General features: G+C 35.0%; 1 protein-coding gene across 1 annotated transcript; it reads left to right on the top strand.

Annotated features, from left to right (window-relative positions):
* The first annotated feature begins 10,550 nt into the window (after positions 1-10,550).
* Positions 10,551-22,905, top strand: LOC129294776 (uncharacterized). Its single transcript, XM_054933257.1, has 22 exons — positions 10,551-10,991; positions 11,173-11,754; positions 12,191-12,441; positions 12,582-12,653; positions 12,744-12,878; positions 13,215-13,333; positions 13,416-13,721; positions 14,943-15,030; positions 15,095-15,200; positions 15,528-15,641; positions 16,240-16,403; positions 16,527-16,647; positions 16,816-17,040; positions 17,124-17,314; positions 18,760-18,927; positions 19,148-19,253; positions 19,407-19,544; positions 20,119-20,280; positions 20,351-20,551; positions 21,024-21,218; positions 21,324-21,395; positions 22,483-22,905. Exons 1-22 carry the CDS (start codon positions 10,944-10,946, stop codon positions 22,633-22,635), a joined length of 3,717 nt encoding a protein of 1,238 aa, XP_054789232.1. The 5' UTR covers positions 10,551-10,943; the 3' UTR covers positions 22,636-22,905.
* The last annotated feature ends 19 nt before the right edge of the window (positions 22,906-22,924 follow it).

The raw sequence follows: 22,924 nt of genomic DNA on the forward strand, positions 1-22,924 counted from the left end.
CAATAGCGTTCACAGAATCAATGACATATTTGAAGCCCATGTCGTTTTCCCAGAATAAACGAACCAATCAAACACAGATATCACCCTGTAACACGCCTTCCTCTAACTCCCTGAGTGGGGTAATGCGTTCTGAAGCCATGGGAACGCTGCAAAAGAACAACAACCCGAGGGAGTACTAAGGTAAGATTGATAAGGAAGGAAGATAAAAAAAAAAATAACAGCAACCCTTTGGAATTCTAGGAAGATAGAGGATGCAGAACTGAGGAATCAGATGATGAAGAACAGAGCTTGCCCGCTATTGTGTATGAGAGAGCATGAATGCAATGGTTTTAAAATTTGAAGATTACAAACGGAATAGAGACATAGAAAATTATTCCATGACCGGCATTATGTGTGATGGAGTTGTCACGTACTCCACTTGCTGTCATAAGCTACACGAGAAATAAAATCTAATTGTTGATGGATTTATCCCTTGTGAAGGAGCGCACATCAATCTTGAAATGTTCGCTCCTATAGCATGAAACATCGGACTAGATTTTGATGCTCTCACGCTAAGATTGTTGTACCACGAAGTTGGAATTATTTGAATTGAACACTGCAGCTCATTTAATGGAAAGCCGTGCACTAATGTTTTCAAAACCAGACCGGACATTAAACCGAAAAAGCCAGCAGTTCACGGTTCGCATGGTTCAACCGGTTTGACCAATGGTCCAACCGGTAACGTAATAATTAAATTTAAAAAAATTATATATGTATATAATAATTTAAAGATAAGAAATACATATGAAATTGATACTTAACTTAAAAAATTAAATATTTTAAGTTTATCATGATTTAACAAGCCACATGATACAATATAATATTAAATGATTAAAAAAATTAATCATTTTTTTAAAAAAATTTGAAAAACAATAAAAAAGTTTTTTTTTGAACAATCTGACTTTTGAAAACCGGATCCGGTTCCCGGTTTGATTCCGATTCTTGGTCCGACCGCTGGTTCGAAATGACTCAATCCGACTCAACTCTTAAAACAATTTTTTTCTATAAACCAGACCGAAAATCAGATCAATCGATGGTCCAATTGATCTGATTGTCCGATCCAATTCAGTTTTTAAAACAGTGTCGTGTACCTTACCGGTAGATGACAGGGGCCACCAATTAATTCCTTAGATACAGGATCGACCTAGCTTAGCATCTGCTTTGTCAAGTATCACTAGTGGATGATGGGGATCGGATAGCAGGTCATATGTATCTGCCAAATTTGTTTTTCGCGTGTCACAGGGAGAATCACTGTTTGCTACAAGAGATGATTGCACCAGTCCAACTTAACCAAGTGCCTCTAGATCGTGGGAGTAAAAATTTTGGGAACATTGACAAATGTATCTGACTCGGCCCCTTGGCTTACAACAAATGTGAAGGTGGAAGTACGGGATTTTGATGGATTTATGGCCTCAATCAGTCTTTGACCAATTTTCCTTTCCGCGGTCGCTTTTGAAATAATATATTATATTTTAAAAAATAATATACCTAAGTAATTATATATAACCATACTTCTTAATCTATTTAATTCAATCAAGAGGGTGTTATAAAAACGACTAGAGAAGGTGTTATATGAAGAATTTTCGTACGTGCAGAGATGAGTCCAGAAACCAATAGATGGAGGGGGTAAATTGAAAACTACTTAAAATATGTGGACTTACTACAAATTTCTACATCTTTTTGCAGGTAACAAAAATATTCCCAAAAATTTCAAACGGCCAAAGAAACAAGCCCCCTACACGTGTTCCGATAACATAACGCCGCATGTACAGCTTAATGTACATCATCAATGCTAGAGATCGTGTTTAACATTATCTCTGGTTTAATGAACGGAAAAATGGAGGGAGTGAACTCATTTTCCCTTGGTTGGCAAAACTATAATGGAAGGGAAGGGAAGGAAAATATATTCATTAAAATTTTCCTTCTCTTCTCATCTCAAGTCCTGGGATCTATTTGGTTTGAAGAGAGGAGAGCCGAGGGAATAAGAGATAAAACCAAGAATATGAGTCGGATTATACAAGTTGGCCCAAATAACTAATCAAATGGGTTGGGTTGATTGAAAATACAATGGCCTAAATAAAAATGAGTTTTTTTTAGCTCATATTATATAACTCGTGAACTATATGGATTAACTTTGATAGATTAGGGTTAATCCATTTAACCCATATTATTTTTAAACAAATTAAAAAAGAAAATATGAGAAAATTTTGTAGATATAAACCATATTAGACATTATTTATTCAGCTGAATCAATTCATACATGTTGTACAAACATTGGGGGTTAATATTTTGATATATTTAAAATAAATTATGAAAGAATGTTAGATTAAAACCATTATTTAGGTGTATTTTTAAAAATTCATAAAAAATAAAATAAAATTAAATAAATAGGTTGGCAGGTTAGCCCATTCAACCCGCCAACCCTCAAGGGTCGAGTTAGAATTTTTTTTAACTCATACAAAAATGAGTTAAATCCAACTCAACCTACATTTCTTATAATTTATATGATCCAGGTTGGCCCATATTTTCACCTTTAATGGGGGCAAGAGGAGGGGTCTTAATGAAAAGGAGGGATGATATACTTATTTGGCTCAAGAGGGAAGGGAAGGAAAAATAAATATATTAGACAATTTTACCCTTATATAAGTAATAGTATTTTTTTTCCTAATAAAATGTAGGTATGAATATTTTTAATATATAATTATCCATAGTTCATACTTCCTCTATTAAAAAATATAAAACGTTTTTTGAGAAGTTTGATGTTAAAAAATGTAAGACATTTTTAATATTTCAAGGTGTAATCATTGCCTTTTTTTAAAAGTACTTCTATTGATAATGATTTTATATTTATTATAGCGTATTTAATAGGGATAAATATGAAAAGATAAAATTAATTTAAAAATAGGTAATTAATTTATTAGGATAAAATTTGAATAAAAATATCTTATATTTTTTAATAAAAGAAGTATATATATTTCTAATAATATATTTAATAATAATTTATTCACAGTTTATAAATCAAAAGTATGAACAAGCAGTAAGTTCATTAACATAAAAAAAAAACAATAACAAAATGTGACAAAGAAAAAGAATAAATAAAATAAAATAAAAGGAGGAGAATAAAAAATGACAATATAAGTTAGGAGGAAAAATATAACTTGAATAAAGACATACATGACAAGAAAAAGAGAGGAGCATTTTTAGATTATCATGTCATGATAAGGATATATTAATTTAATACAATAAAATTACATCCTTTTCCTCCTAACCCCCTCCCATTCTGAGGGGAGGTAAAAAAAATTTCCTTCCCCTCCCTTTCATTTTTACCAATCAAGCATCACCCTTAAAAATCAAACATGCTCTTAAGGCTCCTCCCAAATTGATGGATTTCTCCACCCCCCCTTACCTCTTCTTCTCCCTCCAACTAAATATAGTTTGAGAAAATTATAAACAAGAAAATTATAAAAAATTATTAAAAGTGTGCTTGGTTGAGAATAGGGTGGAAGGTTGCTGGGTTGGGAAAATTGGAGAGAGAGAAACGTCTTTTTAAAAAAGATTATGTGTATGTTTGGATAACAGAGCAACGCGCGTTTTCAGTCTAGAATTGATTTTTTAAACAAAATCACCCAAACAGCACAAAAACACAGAAATCGATTAAAAAGATAAAACGCGCGTTTTTTCATAATCTCCTCTCACCAGCTTTTTGCCAAAAGTTTGTCAAAAATGTTGGAGAAAATTACAAAGAAAGGCTCAAAAAAAAATTACAAAGAAAGCACATAATTTAATAAAAATAAAATTAAACTCTCTTCTTTTTCTTTTTTTTTTCTTAATAAAATTTAAACTTTGTATATTTAAAAAATTAATATTTGATGTTTAAAAATTAAATTATATAGTAATTTATATAGTTAAAAATTAATTCTGATTAAATTATCCAAACATCTGCAATTATGTTAAAATCAATTTTAAAAAAACAGTATCCAAACAGATTATGTTATAACATAATTAATTATGATTAAAATCTATCACGTAATCAATTATTTTTATAATCTATTATACCCAACTAAAATCCAAACGGACCCTATATACGCATGATAAAGAAACTAAAAATTAATTTATCCAGTTTAAAATATTTTTGCCTGTTAATAACTTAAAAATAACATGCCTCTTTTCGAGTATCAGATATTTTTTCACACATGGATCGATCCGTGACAAACAACGCCAAAAAGGGCTTAATCAATGAATTCTTACATAAAACAAGAAAAACACAGTTTACTTTGAAGGAATCGGTGTTTTTCATTGAGAAGATGCGATGATGCGGATGGATTTGGTGGCTTTAAAAAAACAAAAAAAGATGAATATATATTCGGAACTGTGACCAGAATTGATGATTAAAAAAATTACGTGTTTATGCATTAAAAAAAGAATCCAATCTTAATGCCCTGTTCTGCACGGTCCTCCTATCGTGACTCGGATAATCGGATTAATGAATTCACCGTAACGTGCCACCTCCCACTGCACACGCAGTTTTGTGGGTTTGCGCCTATGCATGTGCGGCATCGTGTTCTTGCTCAGTTGTTCCATGTCCCTTCGCGCGCGCGTTGTGTATATAATTTTCCGTCTATTTAAAAATATAAAATATTTTTTTAAAAATTAAATATTAAAAAATATAAAATTATTTAAATTCTGTGAGATATAATTATTAATTTTTTAAAAATATTTCTATTAATGAATAATTTTATTTTTATTATAGAGTGTTTAATAAGAATAAATATAAAAAATAAAATTAATTTAAAAATAAATAATTATTTTATTAAAAATAAAATTTAATTAAAAATATTTTTTAACTGAGGCAATATATATTTTGGGATTGTGAAAACAAAAGGAAGAAAGAAAAGCTTGCCAGACGCCAGTGGCCATTTGCCAAGAAAAGCCACAGTATGTGAGAGCCGACCAAGCCGTGAAGTCATCATTGATTATTGGTTGTTGCTTTCTTGTCCACTCATGTTCAGCGCTAGACCGCCAGTGAATGCTTTCACACGTAGCTGGTAATGTGCAGAGAATTAAATATTGTTTTATGGCTACTAGCTGGATGTCATTTTGTTCAAGCTCTGTATCTCGGCTGTCTTGAATTAACAGATAGTTACGTGTTGAGCGTAGACCCGATCAGTCAGTCATATCACATCAAAAGAATCAAAACCTTCAAAAGGCAACTTAGCGATTAATTTTTCTACTATTATATCCATGGTTAGTTCATACTGATAAATCATTCCTAGAAAAGCGATTGCAGATTTTGCTGCTTAAATGCTTTGGCAGTTATGGCATGCTCATCGTATGAGTTATGACTTATTCCTCGAAGAATCGGTGTTGTCGTGCTTGTATTGTTTGCATGCAAATTGCAATCTATGCTCTTCAATCCTAGTTCGGTTATTAGATGAGTGGTATATATATGCTGGGTAATTCCGAACACGCTTTAGACACAATAATTTACCCCGTCCCATCCTCCTTTTACTAATTTCAGGTGCTTGAAAACTGAGTCCTTAATGTCAGAGCCAACTCGGCTTAATCCATGTTAATTAAATTTTATCGAACGTCTTTATAATTCTGAATGTTTAATTTGGTGGTGCTGTCGGAATCATTAGCTTAATGCCAAAGGACCTCCCTGCTTCCATTGCGTCTAGTCAAACTCTCAATTTTGGTTCCGAGAATGAAAGAATTAAGAGCAACGGCCAGGTCATATTATTATTATATTGCTGTCGCGATTGGGTAACCGTTCAAAAAATTTCGAATTAAAAGTGTCGTCCAGATTCCACTAGTTTTGTTCACTCAAATATTCTCGTGGTTCATCATCACCGTGGTCTATGAATTGATTTGCGGTCCGACCTCCATCGACGACACACCGTCTGACTCTAAAACATCTTGGCTCGGGGCGGGCACGGGTCGGTCCACCCAATGGACCAACACTGTGAGCTGATAGCGTTAGGTCTGCTAGCTGGGGAGTAGCAAGAACAGAACAAAAAAGTGCAAATAAGGTGGGACCTACCACCATGTGCATATAATGTGATTAGTAGGCCGCCTCTCGTTAGCATTTTATTTTTTTCTTAGGAGCATGAAGTTACGGCAAGAGCGAAGTGTTTCCACTTTCCACACTACAACGTTCGATTGTTTAGCCTGGCAATGATATTATTTAATTAATTTAATTTAATTAATAAATTAAGTATAAACTTCTAGAAACTACCCATCGCTCAGCCACTTCAGAAAATCCCGTTGCTTTTCTTACTTTCACTGCTACTCGAAGTGTAAACCAGGTGCGCTTTATTTTTGGACCGCTCCGAGCCCGCTCGGTTAGAGTGCCTTCTTTCCTTTTTTTTTTATTTTTTTATTTTTGGCCAAAAGTGCCTTCTTCCCTTCATCATCTTGGTAAAGAGACGACTTTCCATTATAAAATAAGAGGGAGAGAAGAGAACTTTCCTTCTTTTTTCTACTGTGGGGCGCGGATTTGCGATGGAATCGCCCATCGGGCACGTCATTCCCTCAGAGAGAACACGTTGTCGTTTCATTTGGCAAAAATGCCCAACTGCCACGTGCCTAGAACCTAGAGTGTGAGTTGGGTTCTATGAATTGGCTGGAAATATGAAGTAATTTGGATTGAAAAAAAAATGACCCATATAAAAATAAGTTTTTATTTTTAACCCAACCTAGATAACACGTGAACCATATAAAATAACCTTAATGGATTAAGGTTGATTATTTAACTTATATTCTATTTTTTTAAAAAAAAGTGAGGAATACAAAAAATTCATGACCTTTGACAAATTGATAGGCATATCTTGATTGACTCAGTTCATATATTATATACAAATATTATAGATTAACACGTAGGTGTATTCAGAATAAATCATGACGTGTCTCTCTTCATCCCTTGCCGCTACAAATCTTACTTCAAATCATGGTATATTTTCGTCATATCGAGATGGATAGTGTATTTATTTCTATAAGCTTTCTCCAAAAGGATATTCCTCAGCCTTAGATTGTTGGGTATACAAACTCTCCCCTCATACCTCAACAACATGCCATTAGAAATAAAGAAATCCAAGGCCTTATTTGCTTCTACTTCCTTCCTTATGCCTTATAAGTAATTGTTAATTGTTACGCTACTCTGATGTCATCTCAAAACCAACTCTCAAAGTCAGCTACTTAGAATGCGGCAAATTGATGTTCAATTGCGTTCGCTAGAACATTATAGAAATTGTTCCACAATCAGTGTTCATGTACTATTAAGTACATTGCATAGATGGTCTTCCTACTTAGATTGTCATCTACCACGTTAGCTTTATTTGGATGATAATGTAACTCGAAGTCATGATCTTTTAAAAATTCCATCCATCTTCTTCATCTCATGTTCAATTCCTTCTTATCAAACAAGTCCTCAAGGCTTTTGTGATCACTGTAGGTATTGAACTTAGATCCATATAGATGATGCCTCCATATCTTTAAGCTAAACACAACTGCTGCCAATTATAAGTTATGTGTAAGGCATTTTGTCTATATGGCCTTTGTTTTCATCGAAAAGTATGAGACTACTCGTTTGTTTTGCATCAATACACATCTTAGTCCCTTCAAAAAAGTATCATTGTACAAAGTGTATGATATTGCCAGGTTAAAAATAGTTAACATTGGAATAATGGTTAATCTCTTCTTCAACTCTTGAAAAGCGACTCCATACTTGTCAGTCTAGGTAAATGATTCATCCTTCTTGGTTAACTTGGTCAAGGGCATCACAATTTATGAAAATCCCTTAATAAAATGGCGGTGGTGACAGGCTAAACCTAAGAAACTCCATATTTTTGTCATTGACTTAGGCTGTTCCCACTTTATCATTGCATCAATCCTACTTGGATCCACTGTTACCCTATCTTTTGATATAATGTGGCCTAAAAATTTTACTTCTTAGAGCCAACCTCACGCTTGCTCGACTTAGCATAGAGCTTGTGTTTCCTCAAAACTTGTAGGATAGTCTTCAAGTGCTCAGCATGAGCGTCCTCATCCTTCAAATAAATAAGGATACCATCGATAGACACCACCATGGACTTATCTAGATAAAGCCTAAATATCCTATTTATGTAATCTATAAACACTACAGGGGCATTTGTAAGCCCAAACGACATCACTATAAATTCATAGTGCCCATGTTTGATTTGAAAGGTGGTCTTAGGAATATCCTTTGCTCTAACCCTCAACCGATGATACCCTAATTTTATGTCAACCTTTGAAAATATCGCCAACCCCACCAACTGATCAAGTAGATCATCAATCATTGAAAGTAGATATTTGTTATTGATAATTACCTTATTTAACTGTCGGTAGTCGATATAAATTTGAAAGTTTCCATCTTTTTTTCTTACAAATAGAACCAGTGAACCTCAATGTGAAATGCTTGGTTGAATGAAACCCTTCTCGAGTAGCTCTTCAATTTCCCTTTCTAACTTAGCCAATTCCAAGGGAGATATTCGATAAGGAGTCTTAAAAATTGGCCTTATGTCGAGTATTAGCTCGATCGAGAACTCCACCTTACATTCTTAAGGCAAGCCGTAGATCTTATCTGGAAACACGTCGGGAAAATCCTTTATGATTGGAACGTTCTTCACCCCTTCATCCAATTCATCTTGAATAAAAAGGAATACCATAAAAACCTAACACCCTTTCTTCACATGTTTATCAACTTGTGCCACTGATAGGAAAATTCATTCTTGGTTCTCTAATGAAGTCATGCACAAAGCAAATAAGGACACATTCCCTTCTCTGCAGTCTATAATAGCTCCATTTGCCAACATCTAACTCATCCTCATAATTAAATCCACGTCTTTTAATGGTAAGACAATTAGATCTATAGTCATTTTCTTATCCTTAAACTTGACCACTGAGTTAAGGCATTCCTTAACAGTCCTTACGTTAAAGCCACATTAACTTGATCCACTGTAGTAATGCTAACTAGCATCCATTCCAAGATATTATTGAGTAGGTAAAAGCATTGTGTTGAGAAAGTGGCATGTCACGATTAACTTCATATTTAGGGAGGCAAATTTTTGTGCTTATTACTTAGCTAGGAATGCTTCATTTTGTTTTGGTGGCCGATATATCTTCAATCACCTATCCTCTTATTGCATCGAGGTGGAAGATGACGATAGAAATTTCTCTTTAGTTTATACTTAGTACTTTTATGCTTATCTTAACATTCGTTATTCAAAGGAAAAAAGAAACACTTGAAACTTTAAAACTAAAATGCATATTTTTTTCCAACCATGTTCAAACCTAAAATTCTGGTTAGTAAAGAAGTAACATGCATCTACTTTTTAACCAACTTTAATTTAATTTTGTCTAGCCTCAATCTTTCTAAGAATCAAGTTTGCCAAATCAGTTTCACTTGAAAGTAAAATCCAAACACATCTTGTGTGTGTGTGTGTGTGTGTATTTCTCTATTATTAAAATAAATTTTCTCTCCCACTAAAATGCTCCTGTTGTGCTATTTACAACCTGTCGATTGATGAAATTTGGCAATTATTTCTATTGGAAACAAATCTAACAAAATTAGTCAAAGGTCGAAATGTATTTTTGGAAGAATTTTAAATAAGGACTGACATAATTACCAGTGACTCTCAAAAATGTTAAAATTTCAGTTCAATTTAAAGAATGAAAGTAAAGTTAATTTTAATTGTGAAAAAATTAAAATTTCACTTGCTCATTCCGTTAAAAAATGAAAGATATTTTTTGAGGAGTTGAATGTTAAAAAATGTAAGGCATTTTTAGTCTTTCGAGGTGCAATCATTATCCTTTTTAAAAATATCACTATTAATGAATGACTTTATATTTATCATAGAGTGTTTAATAAGGATAAATATAGAAAAATATGGTTAGTTTGAAAGTATGTAATTATTTTATTGGGAGTAACGCTCAATTAAAAATGTCTTATATTTTAAACAAAGAAAGTATTTGTTATGCAGAATATTAGTTATTAATTTTCTTACTTCACTTGCTAATTTACTAACATCACTTGTAAATTACATTTGTTTGTCGGATAAGCAGTAACATTAATTGTTAATTTACCAACATTAATTATAAATTATAAGATCCATCATTAATTTACAACTAATATTAATAAATTACAAAATTTATCAATAATTTATAACTGATGTTAGTAAATTAATAAATAAAGCTAGTAATTTAATAATTGATATTATTGTTAATGATTGAACAATTGATATTAAGTTTTATTTTCTTATTAACATGTCAAGCAACTTATATTAATAAATTAATAAATAAAATAAAATAATTAATAATTAATAATTTTGTATAATGATTAAATAATTTTTTAATCTCTTTACATTTCAAATTATTTATACTTTTATCCTTATATTGAAGTAAAATTTAAAAATTTTTAGGACTCACTAATAATCATGTTACATTCCTGAACTTTATTTAAAATTCTCCCTATATGATTTGCCCTTCAACAAAAATGAGCATATTCCGCAGAGGGAACGGAAAGTGAACTGAAAATCCACCAAGAGGCCTGCCTGCAGAGGTGCTTCTGTGGGTCTCTCCTTAGAGAGCTGAACGAACAAGTAAGAAAGCTTTCTGAGGAAGCAAACCCTTCTTTCTCTCTCCCCAAATTTCCCATTGTTTGTGTTCCAGCGTTCGTAAGCTGATTAAATCTCAAAACTTTGCTCTGACGTTGCTTCTATTTGCTTCTCTCTGCGTTGAAACCCCTTACTTCAATTCACATGTGAAGCATTGTTATTTAGCCCAAGCTTCACAGTTTATATACGTTTGCTTGAGGGTCGAGGTTGTGAATTTGGAGCGAAGGTTATCTAGGCTTGGTAGCTCGACCAGGCGAAGGCTCAGCCGCGACCATGTTTACTGAAGGACTTGACAGGAGTGCAATTCGATGGGTTCGAGAGGTCAGCTTCATTGACTTGTTTCTACCTTTTCCCTTTCTCCCCACATTCCATTGTAAGGGATAGACATCGATCTTCACACATTCCCCTTGCTATTGCATCACATTTTGGATTTCTGAATAATGGCACGTGTTTTTGTAAATGTATACTGATCTCTCTAAGTTCTGATTTTGTTGTTGTCCAGAAGGAAGTTCCGTTCTCTCATTCAAGTTTAAGATCCCGAATTGATCCTGTTGGCGGGACAAATAGCAGTGGCGCTAGAGGATTCGGGTTACCACCACCAGCAAAATTCAGAAGTGGTCATCTTCCTGCGAATGCGATTCCTGGCGGGGTCGATGATAGTGGTACTTATTCTGATAATGGTGCCAGTGACTCGGAAGAGGAAGTTTATGGTGGCAGATATTCACTGGATTCGTCTCCCCAAGACCACAGAGTCCCCAATGGTGCCGGTCACAGATACAGGAATTTCACGCAAGGGCAATCTCCATGCGGTAGTGACAATACGTTCTCTGAGGTGAGTTCCTCGAGGGAAACAGCGGTTAGAAGACCTGGCGCTGCGAGAAATCCCCAGATGCGGGTAACTAGGAATGCAATGCAGGGCAATTTTACGGAGGACGAATCATCAGATTCTGCTGCGAGCTCGGAATTCTCAACTTCACCGACAGGAAGCGTCAATGGTACTTTATCAAAGACAAGAACTTATCTTGCAGAGGGGTATACTTCTAGTGTGCCTTCAAGGATTAATGTGAACCATGCTACTGAAAAGGTATGTAACATGCTAATATAATCAAATCAAGTGCATGGCTGTAACGTGTTATATTATATGATTACATTTTTAACGTCCAAAATTAGGCACAGGGTTACAGTGTAAATTTCATCTATCTGTTTTGTATGATTGCCAATTGTGTTGTTGAAGCTTCTTTATATTTTGCTTGAAGATCAAGGACTTGTATAATGGTGAGTATAATCATAAATGATTTTCTATGGGCAACTTTCACTAAAAAATAGAAAAGAAAGACAAAAAGAAATTAAAGAAAGTCGAGCGCTAAATGCTCATTCAGGCATAATTGCAATCTCTGAAAGTGCTTTAAGAATTTTCTCTTCTTTAGCTTCTAAGCTCCTACCTTCTACCCTCTACAAGTATAAGTTCTCTTATAATGGAAATTGACCTAAACTCGTGATTCCTATATGAATATTCTTAGAATGGAAGATTGACTGGTGATGATGATGAAGATGAGGTTGAAGACATTCCCAGTGCCCCACCATTTTGCAGTTCTGATCAAGAAATCAAGCAAATGTCTGTGAAAATTGCAGCTTCTAGAGTTCATGCAGTTCCTCATTCGGCAGATTCACAAGGGTTTTCTTTTGGAAATGAATCAAGCCCTTTCAGATCTATGTCTAAGGATAAGATAGAGAACAATAAAAGAAATGAGAATCCTGACCAATTTGTCAGGTTTGTGTACTTGACGAGAACAAGCATGTCTCAAGGCTCTTCCTTTTATCTCATACAAAATGCATTGACTTTCTAGTCACACAACATATGCAAACTTTATACACTCAGTATCAACTTATTTTGAAGTGTATATGCTACAGAACTACTGCTGGTTTGGAGGCTGTTGCATCTTCAAGTTCATACCCTGCTCGTGTTCCAACCTTTCATGCAAGGTATCGTTTATGTTAATTGCGCTGATGATTGAGGGAAGTATTCTTCTGGTTTATATTCATTAATTATGTGCTTATGTAAATGCATTTCAGCGCCCTTGGGCCATGGCATGCTGTTATAACCTATGATGCTTGTGTGCGTCTTTGTCTTCATGCTTGGGCTATGCAATGCATAGAAGCTCCTATGTTTCTAGAAAATGAATGTGCGTTACTAAGGGATGCATTTGGGTGAGTTTGAACTCTTCCTCTTAACGTCATTGATTCTGTTATGCAAAGATGAACCTTGCTTTATTCTGCTTTTTTGTCCTTGGAGAGGATAAACCCATATGTATAACTCTTCTGGCTTTGATGTGGAGAGCATCCATCTGAGCTTATGAGATTCCAAAATAGATAAAAACTAATTATTCTCATGGATTCATAATTCTATAAGAAGCAATCTTATGTTAATTCTGGTCTGAAAATTGCTGAAACCAAACAACTGTAGCCATGGTTCTGGCTTATAGTCTCGAATTCTCATTTATGTGCTGTTGTTTCTCCACCCTCATTATATTTTTTGAATTGTAGATTGCGGCAGGTCCTATTGCAGTCAGAGGATGAACTAATGGTGAAACAAAATTCAGGGCTATCCAGTGAGGGTTTTGCACCAAAACATAAAAAACTCATTGGAAAGATGAAAGTGCAAGGTTGATTTTTATGACAGCTTTGACTATTCAATAATCTAATTTCTTGATATAAAATCTTTGTTGATATTGTTTTACTGTGCAGTACGTAAAGTCAAACCAGGCCTGGAACCTCCTTCTGGCTGTAGCATCTCATCTTTAAGGACACCTTCAATTAAAATGGAGTCTGTGCGACAATATTTTACCAGCCTGCAGTCTACAGTCTCTTCTGGATGGCAATCCCTCAGAAAAGTTCGATTCGCCCCACGTGTGCCGGCGAATGGTTCCTTTGCACAGCAAAGTTTGGCATATGCACGTGCCAGCACCCGATATATACAGCAGGTTTCTGGACTCCTGAAAGCCGGTGCTAAAACTCTTCGGAACTCTCCATCATCATATGAAGTTGCGCAAGGTATGTGAAGATGCTATTTTTTATGCATTGTTTTGCAGCCCATCAAGATTTCTTTATAACGTGTGCATTTTTTACTCCTACGGGTGCTGATTCCAATATTTGATATCTTATACTGTCCTGCTGCCCTAGTCTCACTAGATAGTTGCTCGGGTTGTAAAATGTTGCAGTTGATTGAGTGAAAATGGAGTACTGTTGGAGAAATTCCTTCCTTTTTTAATATAGTAATTATGACCCTATAAACTTTGTACGCGATCATGTGCTTGACACAAGGATGCATTACCTTTGTTGAGTTTGTGCCTCTTTGTAATTATTGAACTTGGCTGCTGCCCTTCACTCTTTCTTACGAGCTTCTTTTAATTCTTAGAATTGAGAGTCAAAGGAGCAAGAAATTTAGAATGACATCAGGTGCTTAATACCTAAGCTGCCAACTTATTTTATGTGGGGAATAGATTGTACAAGTATTGAATTTTGTGTTTGTGTATATATATGTCTATCTGAAATATTACTATTATTTGAATGTGTCAAAGAACCATATGGGCAACTAAGTATTACTTTTGTTCTAAATGATTCACTTTGGAGTTTCTGATTTTTCCAAATAAATATTACTTTTGAATTTCAACAAAGCTTTTATCATTTCCCCCCTATTTCCCCTTTATTTTTATCTCTCCACTAATGAAGAAAGTATTCAAGATAGTGCTATCTATTTATTTTCTTGCTTTGTGTGAAAACCCCAAGGAGATAAACATTATGGAATGGGGGGAGTAGTTTCAAAGTGCAAATTTCATGAATAATATTTCATTGTTGTTCCTTCAGAGCAGCATATGATTTCCCAAAAGTAAAATTGGAGCTATTTTCTTTTGGTGTAGTACGGAAAGCTTTTGATGCATTTTGCACCCTTACCATTGTTTCCTCTCAATTTCACTACAAGCGAAAGTTTTGATGCTTTTTGATTTTTTTTTGTGGAGAATTAATTTTCTTGTTAATTTTTCTTTTATTTCATATTTTCCAGTAACAAACATAACAATTTCTTTGGTGTTTCAGAAGTCTTCACTCTTTAATTCATTTCTATGCGCTTGCATGTTTATTGTCTGCATTCGTGAACTACATCGTCTCGTAATAGCTGTGAATTCCTTCGTGCTCCATTCTCATTTTTTTCTTATAAAGTATTAATCTGTTGTTTATCCTTTACTATATAAACTTTTCTGCCTATTATGTGTCCAGAAACATACTCATGTTTGTTAAGACTTAAAAGCATGGTTGAAGAAGATGCCATCAGGATGCAGCCTGGGTCATGTGAAACCCACATGTTGTAAGTATTGTTTCGTAGTCTTTTATGACTGTACTTTCTGAACAAACTGCCGAGTACTCTACAGTTTTCCAGATAGCCTAGGAGATGATCTGCTTGTTGAAGTCCAAGATTCCAAGGGGAAGCATTTTGGCTGTGTTCTTGTCCAAGTGGCTAATGTCGCTGATGACCCGGTAATATTTTCTATTGCATTTTCTTTTTAGAGGTGTTATTTGTGTGTGTCTTGGGAATAGAGAAGCAAATAATAGAATAAATGAAAAATGAGTGAAGGCTCAGATGATCCTGACGACAATCTCTGAATTACATGGTGATAGATTCTGTTACACTTGCATGGCATGTGTAGTAACACAAATAAATAATTGGCACATGCTGAATCAAGCACGCCACCTGTGCATTTCAGAAACCCAAAATGCATAAATACCCTTTGCCTGCAAGCACACTTACAATGCATATTTGAATGATGATGATTATGCTACAAGTCATGAGCAATGTGAATGCAGGCTGACAAATTACGCTGGTGGAACATTTATCACGGGCAAGAGCACAACCTTGTGGGCAAGATACAACTTTATATAAATTATTCAACAAGTTCTGATGACAATAGTCATCCCAAGGTTAGTCACTATTAATATAAGCAGAGTTTATGAGCTGTTTGCCTTAAACAGTTAAACCATGATCTTACTATCAAATGTGTGAAATAGATGTGCGATTTACCTCATTTTATTTAGTTGCCATGAAATAGGAAGCAAGAAACTGTTTAAAGTTAAAAGGTGCTGTTATCTCCCAGTAGTTTCCTTGGGCTTCTGATATATTCTTTTTGTTAAGTACTGTTAGAAGCTGTGATAAGATTTTTTCAACTAAAGTTACTGGAGACGCGCTATCTTTTTGCAGACTGTCAAAAAGATATTATAAAGTATTAAATGCAATTTTCAGATCCTCCTAAATACCACCTTCCTCTTCTACTATCCCCAGCAGAAATCTGGACAAGAAAAGCATTTGAGATATATCCTTGTAGTCTTAGCAACTACCACATGAGTGCACAGAAATGGTTTATTAAGTAGTAAAAAAAAAAAAGAAAAAAGAAAAAAAGACTTTATTAACCATTTGATTTTAGAGTTTTTGACTAAATGATATCTTATTATGTAAATTATGAGTTTCTTATTGTACTTTACCTGAAGCAGTTACACTGTTGTCTCTTTCTTGTGATCATAGTGTGGCTCTGTGGCAGAAACGGTGGCATATGACTTAGTTTTGGAAGTTGCCATGAAAGTTCAAGGCTTTCAACAGAGGAACCTAACGTTACATGGTCCATGGAAATGGCTTTTAACAGAATTCGCATCATATTATGGGGTGTCTGAGATGTATACCAGGTTAAGGTAATCTGATGTTAATTTGCTGATTTTCTCTTGAATACTAGAAATACTAAATTTAATGAATTTTCTCTTTGATAATTTTCCTTATTCATTACTTGTGTTGCTCCTCATTTTCTATCCAATTAGGTACCTATCTTATGTAATGGATGTGGCTACTCCAACAGCTGACTGCCTCAACTTGGTTTATGATTTGCTATCACCTGTTATTATGAAGGGCAACGGCAAGTTTTCTTTGAGCCACCAGGAGGTACTATTGAAATGTCCGAGTCAAGTGATGTAACTTTAAGACTGTGTGCTCTGCTTTCATAGTGTTTTATTTTTTGGATAATGCTCTGGTAACATGAGCAACTATTCAGTTAATACTTTTGAGCGCTGTCTGGCCTAACATAGTGTGAATTTGGCTTATTTTGATCAGAACCGAATACTTGGAGAGACTAAGGATCAAATTGAACAGATACTCACTCTTCTTTTTGAGAATTACAAGTCACTCGATGAATCATCTTTTTCTGGTATCTCAGAGGTTTTCAGACCTGTGTCTGGTGTCGCAGCACCTGCACTGGAGCCTGCTGTCAAACTCTACAAACTTCTTCATGATATATTATCTCCTGAGGCTCAAACAGCTTTCTGTCACTATTTTCAGGTTAGTGAAACTTGAGATTATCATCATGATGCTTGCTAAGTATATGAACGTATTTGCTTCACTCACTACTGGTAACCCCCTAGGTTGCTGCAAAAAAGAGGTCCAGAAGGTTCCTGACTGAAACAGATGAGTATGTTTCAAACAATAATGAAGGCAATCTAATGGACAGTGTGTCCACACATACTGCTTACCAGAAAATGAAAACCCTCTGCGTAAATCTTAGAAACGAGATCTTTGCTGACATCCAGATTCTGAATCAAAATATACTTCCCAGGTATTAGTTATTTCTCACGTCATCTTTTCTGTTTTTTAAGTAGTTGGAAATTTGGTTCACATTCATGTCTATTTGTGACGCACCTGTGTAATTTTATGATAAAAAATGCTGAAATATTAAAAAATAACCAAATCAGTTTATTGCCCTGAAGAATGTGGAATAAGCTGTTTTTCTGTCTTGTCGAGATATATCTGTGGTGAACTGTCTTTTCTTGTCAAATTCAGATTGAGTCTTCATTGTCATTTGATTCTTGGTTTGCAAGCTTATGTTACTAGTGTTCAGAACTAAATTTCATCTTAGTAAATACTCTTTGATGCACCACGACCACCCCCCTCCTCGTACCACTATAAAAATACCTAATGCAGTTACTGTTAATCATCAACACACCCTTTCTTTAATGGAAATTTCAATTTTTGAGTGTATCATTTAAATGAGTGTCTCATTAACTGGGGTGATGATAAAGCAGCATGCTATTCCTTCTTACCAAGTACACCGTTCAAGTCTTCATCAGTGAATACTCGTTTTTGAGACTGAATGAAGGCATAATCACCATTCATGTGAACTTTAACAGAGGCAGAGGTAGCAGTACTGCAGTAGTCTTATCTGTTCGGGAAACAAGACAAGTAAATAGCAATGAATTAGGTTGTAGTTGATATCATTCTGATAAGACCCCATCACTGGTCAATGTCAAAACTTTAAAAAGGAGACATGAAAAGAATAGAAAAGTGACAGCAAAAATGGGACTGTTAAAAATGGGACTGTTGGTACCAAAGTGAGGAGAGTTCTGGCCTCTAGAATGGTAGATCAGGGGTGGAGAAGATCACGTTTTCTTCATCATTTTATCTTTCTACCTTAATTTGTATTTGTGAGAGGCTTGTGTTTGTGTTGCTGTTAAAGAGGGTGTATTTTATGATGTTTCCTGTACTCCGTAATTGTCATCTGAATGTAGTTTCAGTTCTTATTTTGCTTGTAATCTCTCTCTATTATTCAGCAGTAGTAATTTTTAGTTACATTTGGAGTGTATTTTCTGGTTTTCCTTGTTTTTAAGCTTAATAGAGTAGAGGGTTCCATCACATTCTTAAAGGCTTAGAAAGCAATAGAAGAGAAGATGGTTTTATTATTTTAACTCAAAAATTTGATGGATTTAATTACAATAATTGCAATTCTTGGTGTTTTATCTAATATTTATTTTTTTGGGACGTTACTTTGATATTATACACTATCTAGTGAGATAAGACTTGTTATTTACTTTAATATTATGATAAGTTAATTGGCGTTAAGAGATGTTTCATTTACAGTGGAATTATTCTCTATTACTCTTCACCAAGAAGCATTTGAAGCACTTATATCTCGTGTGCATGCATTTCACTCTACGGGATTGTGAAGCAATTAATGTCAATCAAAGGTTCTAAAACTGTTTTTTTTTTCTCCATATATTTTTGCAGCTTTGTGGACCTACCAAATCTTTCTGCATCCATATACAGCACTGAACTTTGCAATCGATTACATGATTTCCTCATTGCTTGTCCACCAGCAGGCCCTTCAACACATGTAGCAGAACTTGTTATTGCAACATCAGATTTTCAAAGGGATCTTATCAGCTGGAATCTTAGGTAATCGTTGATGCTTAGAGTATATATGGCCCTATTTATGTTGGCAATCAACTTTGCTGTAACTCTGAATAATATTAACACCCTCCCCCCATCTAAAATTCTTTATCAATCCTATCAAAGGCGGTGTTGATGCTTAGAATATATATAGCCCCATTTATGTTGGCAATCAAATTTCTGTAACTCTGAATAATATTAACTTTTCCCCCAATTTCTTTCTCAGTCCTGTCAAAGGCGGAGTAGACGCGAAAGAATTGTTCCACTTATACATTCTTGTCTGGATCCAAGATAAACGCTTATCTTTGCTTGAGTCATGCAAACTGGATAAGGTACATTAATTTTAATGTACTGCTATTGCATGATACTCCTAGATTTATATCTTGTATGAAAGATGATTTGAAATTGATCATGTATCTGACTGCTCTCTCCAGTAGTATAATCTGTACACCAAATCTATTGTCTAAAAGCATCATTTTTGCCAGGTGAAATGGTCAGGAGTCAGAACACAACATTCTACTACTCCTTTTATTGATGACATGTACGAACGGCTGAAAGAAACATTGACAGACTATGAAGTCATCATTAGCCGCTGGCCAGAATATACCTTGGTTCTAGAGAATGTATGTCAGTAGGGATCTTCATCTTTTCTATCTCGTCATTCTTTCTAATATCTGGCTCTGCTACAAATTTGAACTTTGTAATAGATCTTACTTGCATCCTTTTTCAACTGTGTCCTTAAAATTATACTGTTAATCAACCCTACGCTATATTACTAAAGATATTTTGTTACATCAGTAATCACTGTTTGTCATCTTCCTTGGCAACTGTATTATTTTCTGGATAATTCTTCGCTCAGGGAGGTGTTAAGGGTAAGGAGGCTCTTAGTGCTAGATAGTAGATCCAACTATATCCTGGTATGCACTGGGGTTTTTAGTAGATTTTAACTATTTTTCAACATCCGTCCCCACAACCATCTTTTTGTTGTCTCTCCTTCATGTCTCCAAAGTCCAAACACACATATTGAGGGTTATGTGTGTTGTGTTATCATTGAGGCACTGTTATTCTTTTTTTTAACCCCAAAAAGAAAAAAAGTTTGTTCTAGAAATTTGTATTTTTTTTTTTAATAAACTCAAAAAAGAACTGAGAATGTGCAAGTTGTAATTGGGCTCCTAATTTTTTGGCATGTGTCAACAGGCCATTGCTGATATTGAAAAAGCCATTGTGGAAGCTTTAGACAAACAGTACGCAGATGTACTGTCTCCAATCAAGGAAAACATCATCCCTAAGAAATTTGGGCTCAAGTATGTGCAGAAGCTTACTAAGCGATCTGCATCCTCTTATATTGTTCCTGATGAGGTTAGTGGAACTTCTGTAGTGTTCTTCTAGACATGTACTTTATTATTCAAACTGTTGTTGCTTCTTTCAGCTTGGAATTCTTTTGAATTCCATGAAGAGAATGCTGGATGTCTTGCGTCCCAGGGTGGAATCACATTTCAAGTCATGGGGTTCGTGCATACCAAATGTTGGAAACATAGCACCTGGTGAGAGACTCAGTGAAGTGACAGTGATGCTGAGAGCAAAGTTCAGGAACTATGTGCAGGCTATTGTGGAGAAACTTGCTGAGAATGTGAGTATCATGCTATAAATAAGGAAAATCTTAGTCTGTTATAAATTTATGATATGATGATTTTGATAAACTCAATAATAGAGATCTTGCTGGGACATGGAACGTGAGACCTATGAAGTGGCAGGCATGATGAGCTTCACTTTTTCTAAATTTCTGATAAAACCTTTCCAGTTTATGTAAGCAGGGCAGCAATGCATTCAATGTTTTCGTGCCATCATCTAGTTGTTTATACCCAATATAAAACCTATTTTAATTGAATTGTAGAAAATTACTCTTTGCATATAACTAGCATATCTCTTACTAAATTCCTAGCGGCATCAAATTGACCATGTAATCTCTGATACCTTGAAGTTGCTTTTTTCTACATCCACAGTTCAAGATATTTCATTCTCGTTTCACTGATTCTTCTAAAATAACGTTAGTCAAGTCATGTTTGTGTCCTTACTATTCATGATGCATCTTTTATACCCAGACAAAGTTACAGAATGCCACAAAATTGAAAAAGGTTCTTCAAGAGTCAAAGGAAACTCTGGTAGAATCTGATCTAAGAGTAAGAATGCAGCCATTGAAAGACCAGTTGGTTAATACCATAAGTCATGTTCACAGTATTTTTGAGACCCAGGTCTTCATTGCCATCTGTCGAGGTTATTGGGACCGTATGGGACAGGTAAGTTCCCTTGTATATTTGACTTCCTCACCTTTTTGAAATTGCAGATTTCAGGCTGTTAATTGTTCAGTATCAATGCCCTTGGTTTACATCTTGTTTCAACAGGAAATTTTAAGCTTCTTGGAGAACAGAAAAGAGAATAAATCATGGTACAAAGGCTCAAGGGTTGCAGTATCTGTGAGTACAGCGATCCATTTAACCAGCAACTAGTATGTTATTTGTTTGTATAAAGTGTATAGAAGACAATGTGATGGAACCCTGCTGTTCAACACACAAAAATGCAGAAATAGCAATAATAGGACAACCAACAGATCAAGGGAAATGTTAAAGTTTGATATTAATAATTCTAGAAGATTAAATCAGTGTTACAAAAATACTTCACTGATTCAGAACAAACCTTATTTCCTACAACAACCAAAATATTCAACAAAACAGTAACAATGCAATGTTATCAAGCATGCCCTCTAGTTTTCGAGAGCTAGTCTCCTCTCTCATTTACAATCAAAATATGACCTACCTTCCAAAAGACACTAGCGACTGCTATAATCCCAAAAGTACCTTGCACAGTCTCCAACATCATTTTCTGCTAAGATAGGCCTAACCCCTGCCCCCCAAGCCCACTCTAAGTCTGAATAGCTTTCCTCTTACGGGTAAGAATAGCAAAATCAACATTCAGCCCCTCCTAGAGGTGTTGTTCCTTCTTCTTGTATTTTCCTATTTCTCCTCTTACAGGTTTGTAGCTTCCTATTTCTGCTCTTACAGGTTTTTGCAGCAAAAGAGATTCCATCACAGTGCTGTTTGCCTTTTATGGGATTTGTTTGTTTTATTAAAGAATACAAAATTTTAGTGGTTTCTGTCCATGTTTATCCGACTCATCTACCCAAAAAGAGGTTTCTATTTATAGGTTTATTTGTTTATGAAGACTGCTTTACCTAACCTCATTGTCATTACCAGATCAAAAGATCAGAAACTGTGTTCTTGCTGGATCCACTTCACTAGATGCTTCTAGTGGTACTTCTAGAAATGTGGCTTAAGAGAATCTTGTATTAGCATTGTAGTGATTAAATTTGGGTAACATGAATGGTGCCAATGTAGGGTTTTCTGACTTCTGGCATATAAGCAAAGCTGTCATGTTGGATAATTCAATGAGTGGGGATCCGATGATTTAATTGTGAAGATTCCGTTTTCTCAGCTGTGTTTCACTTTCCACGTATTGTAGGCTGTTACATACCATCTGATCTCTGACCTGAAGATTTCTGTGCAGATTCTGGACGATGCCTTTGCCTCACAGATGCAGCAGCTTCTGGGAAACACATTGCAAGAGAAAGACCTAGAACCGCCTAGGTCTATCATGGAAGTTCGTTCTATGCTCTGCAAAGATGCTCCCAATCCTAAGGATAATTCTTTCTACTATTAGGCTTATACCTGTACATAAAAGGTGGTTAATACGCGATGATAACAGCTTCAGAGATGATTTAGTTACAGAACTAGTAGATGATAAACGCCAGCATTACCTTTGCTTGTTGGCTTGGTAGATTGTTGATAGAAAAGCTCGATTTTGTTAGGAGGGCACAAATACTGAATTTATAGTAGCGAGGGGGTTGTCATCAATTTTGTAGGCTAACTAGCAACTTGGCTGCTCCTGGAAAGATTAATATATTCCCCACGTGGGATCTTTCGTTGTCAATCTATATTACAATTGATAC

Source organism: Prosopis cineraria, unplaced genomic scaffold (assembly GCF_029017545.1).
Source record: "Prosopis cineraria cultivar Desert tree isolate PC_DT_omini unplaced genomic scaffold, ASM2901754v1 PC15, whole genome shotgun sequence".
In the NCBI taxonomy this organism is placed as follows: Eukaryota; Viridiplantae; Streptophyta; class Magnoliopsida; order Fabales; family Fabaceae; genus Prosopis; species Prosopis cineraria.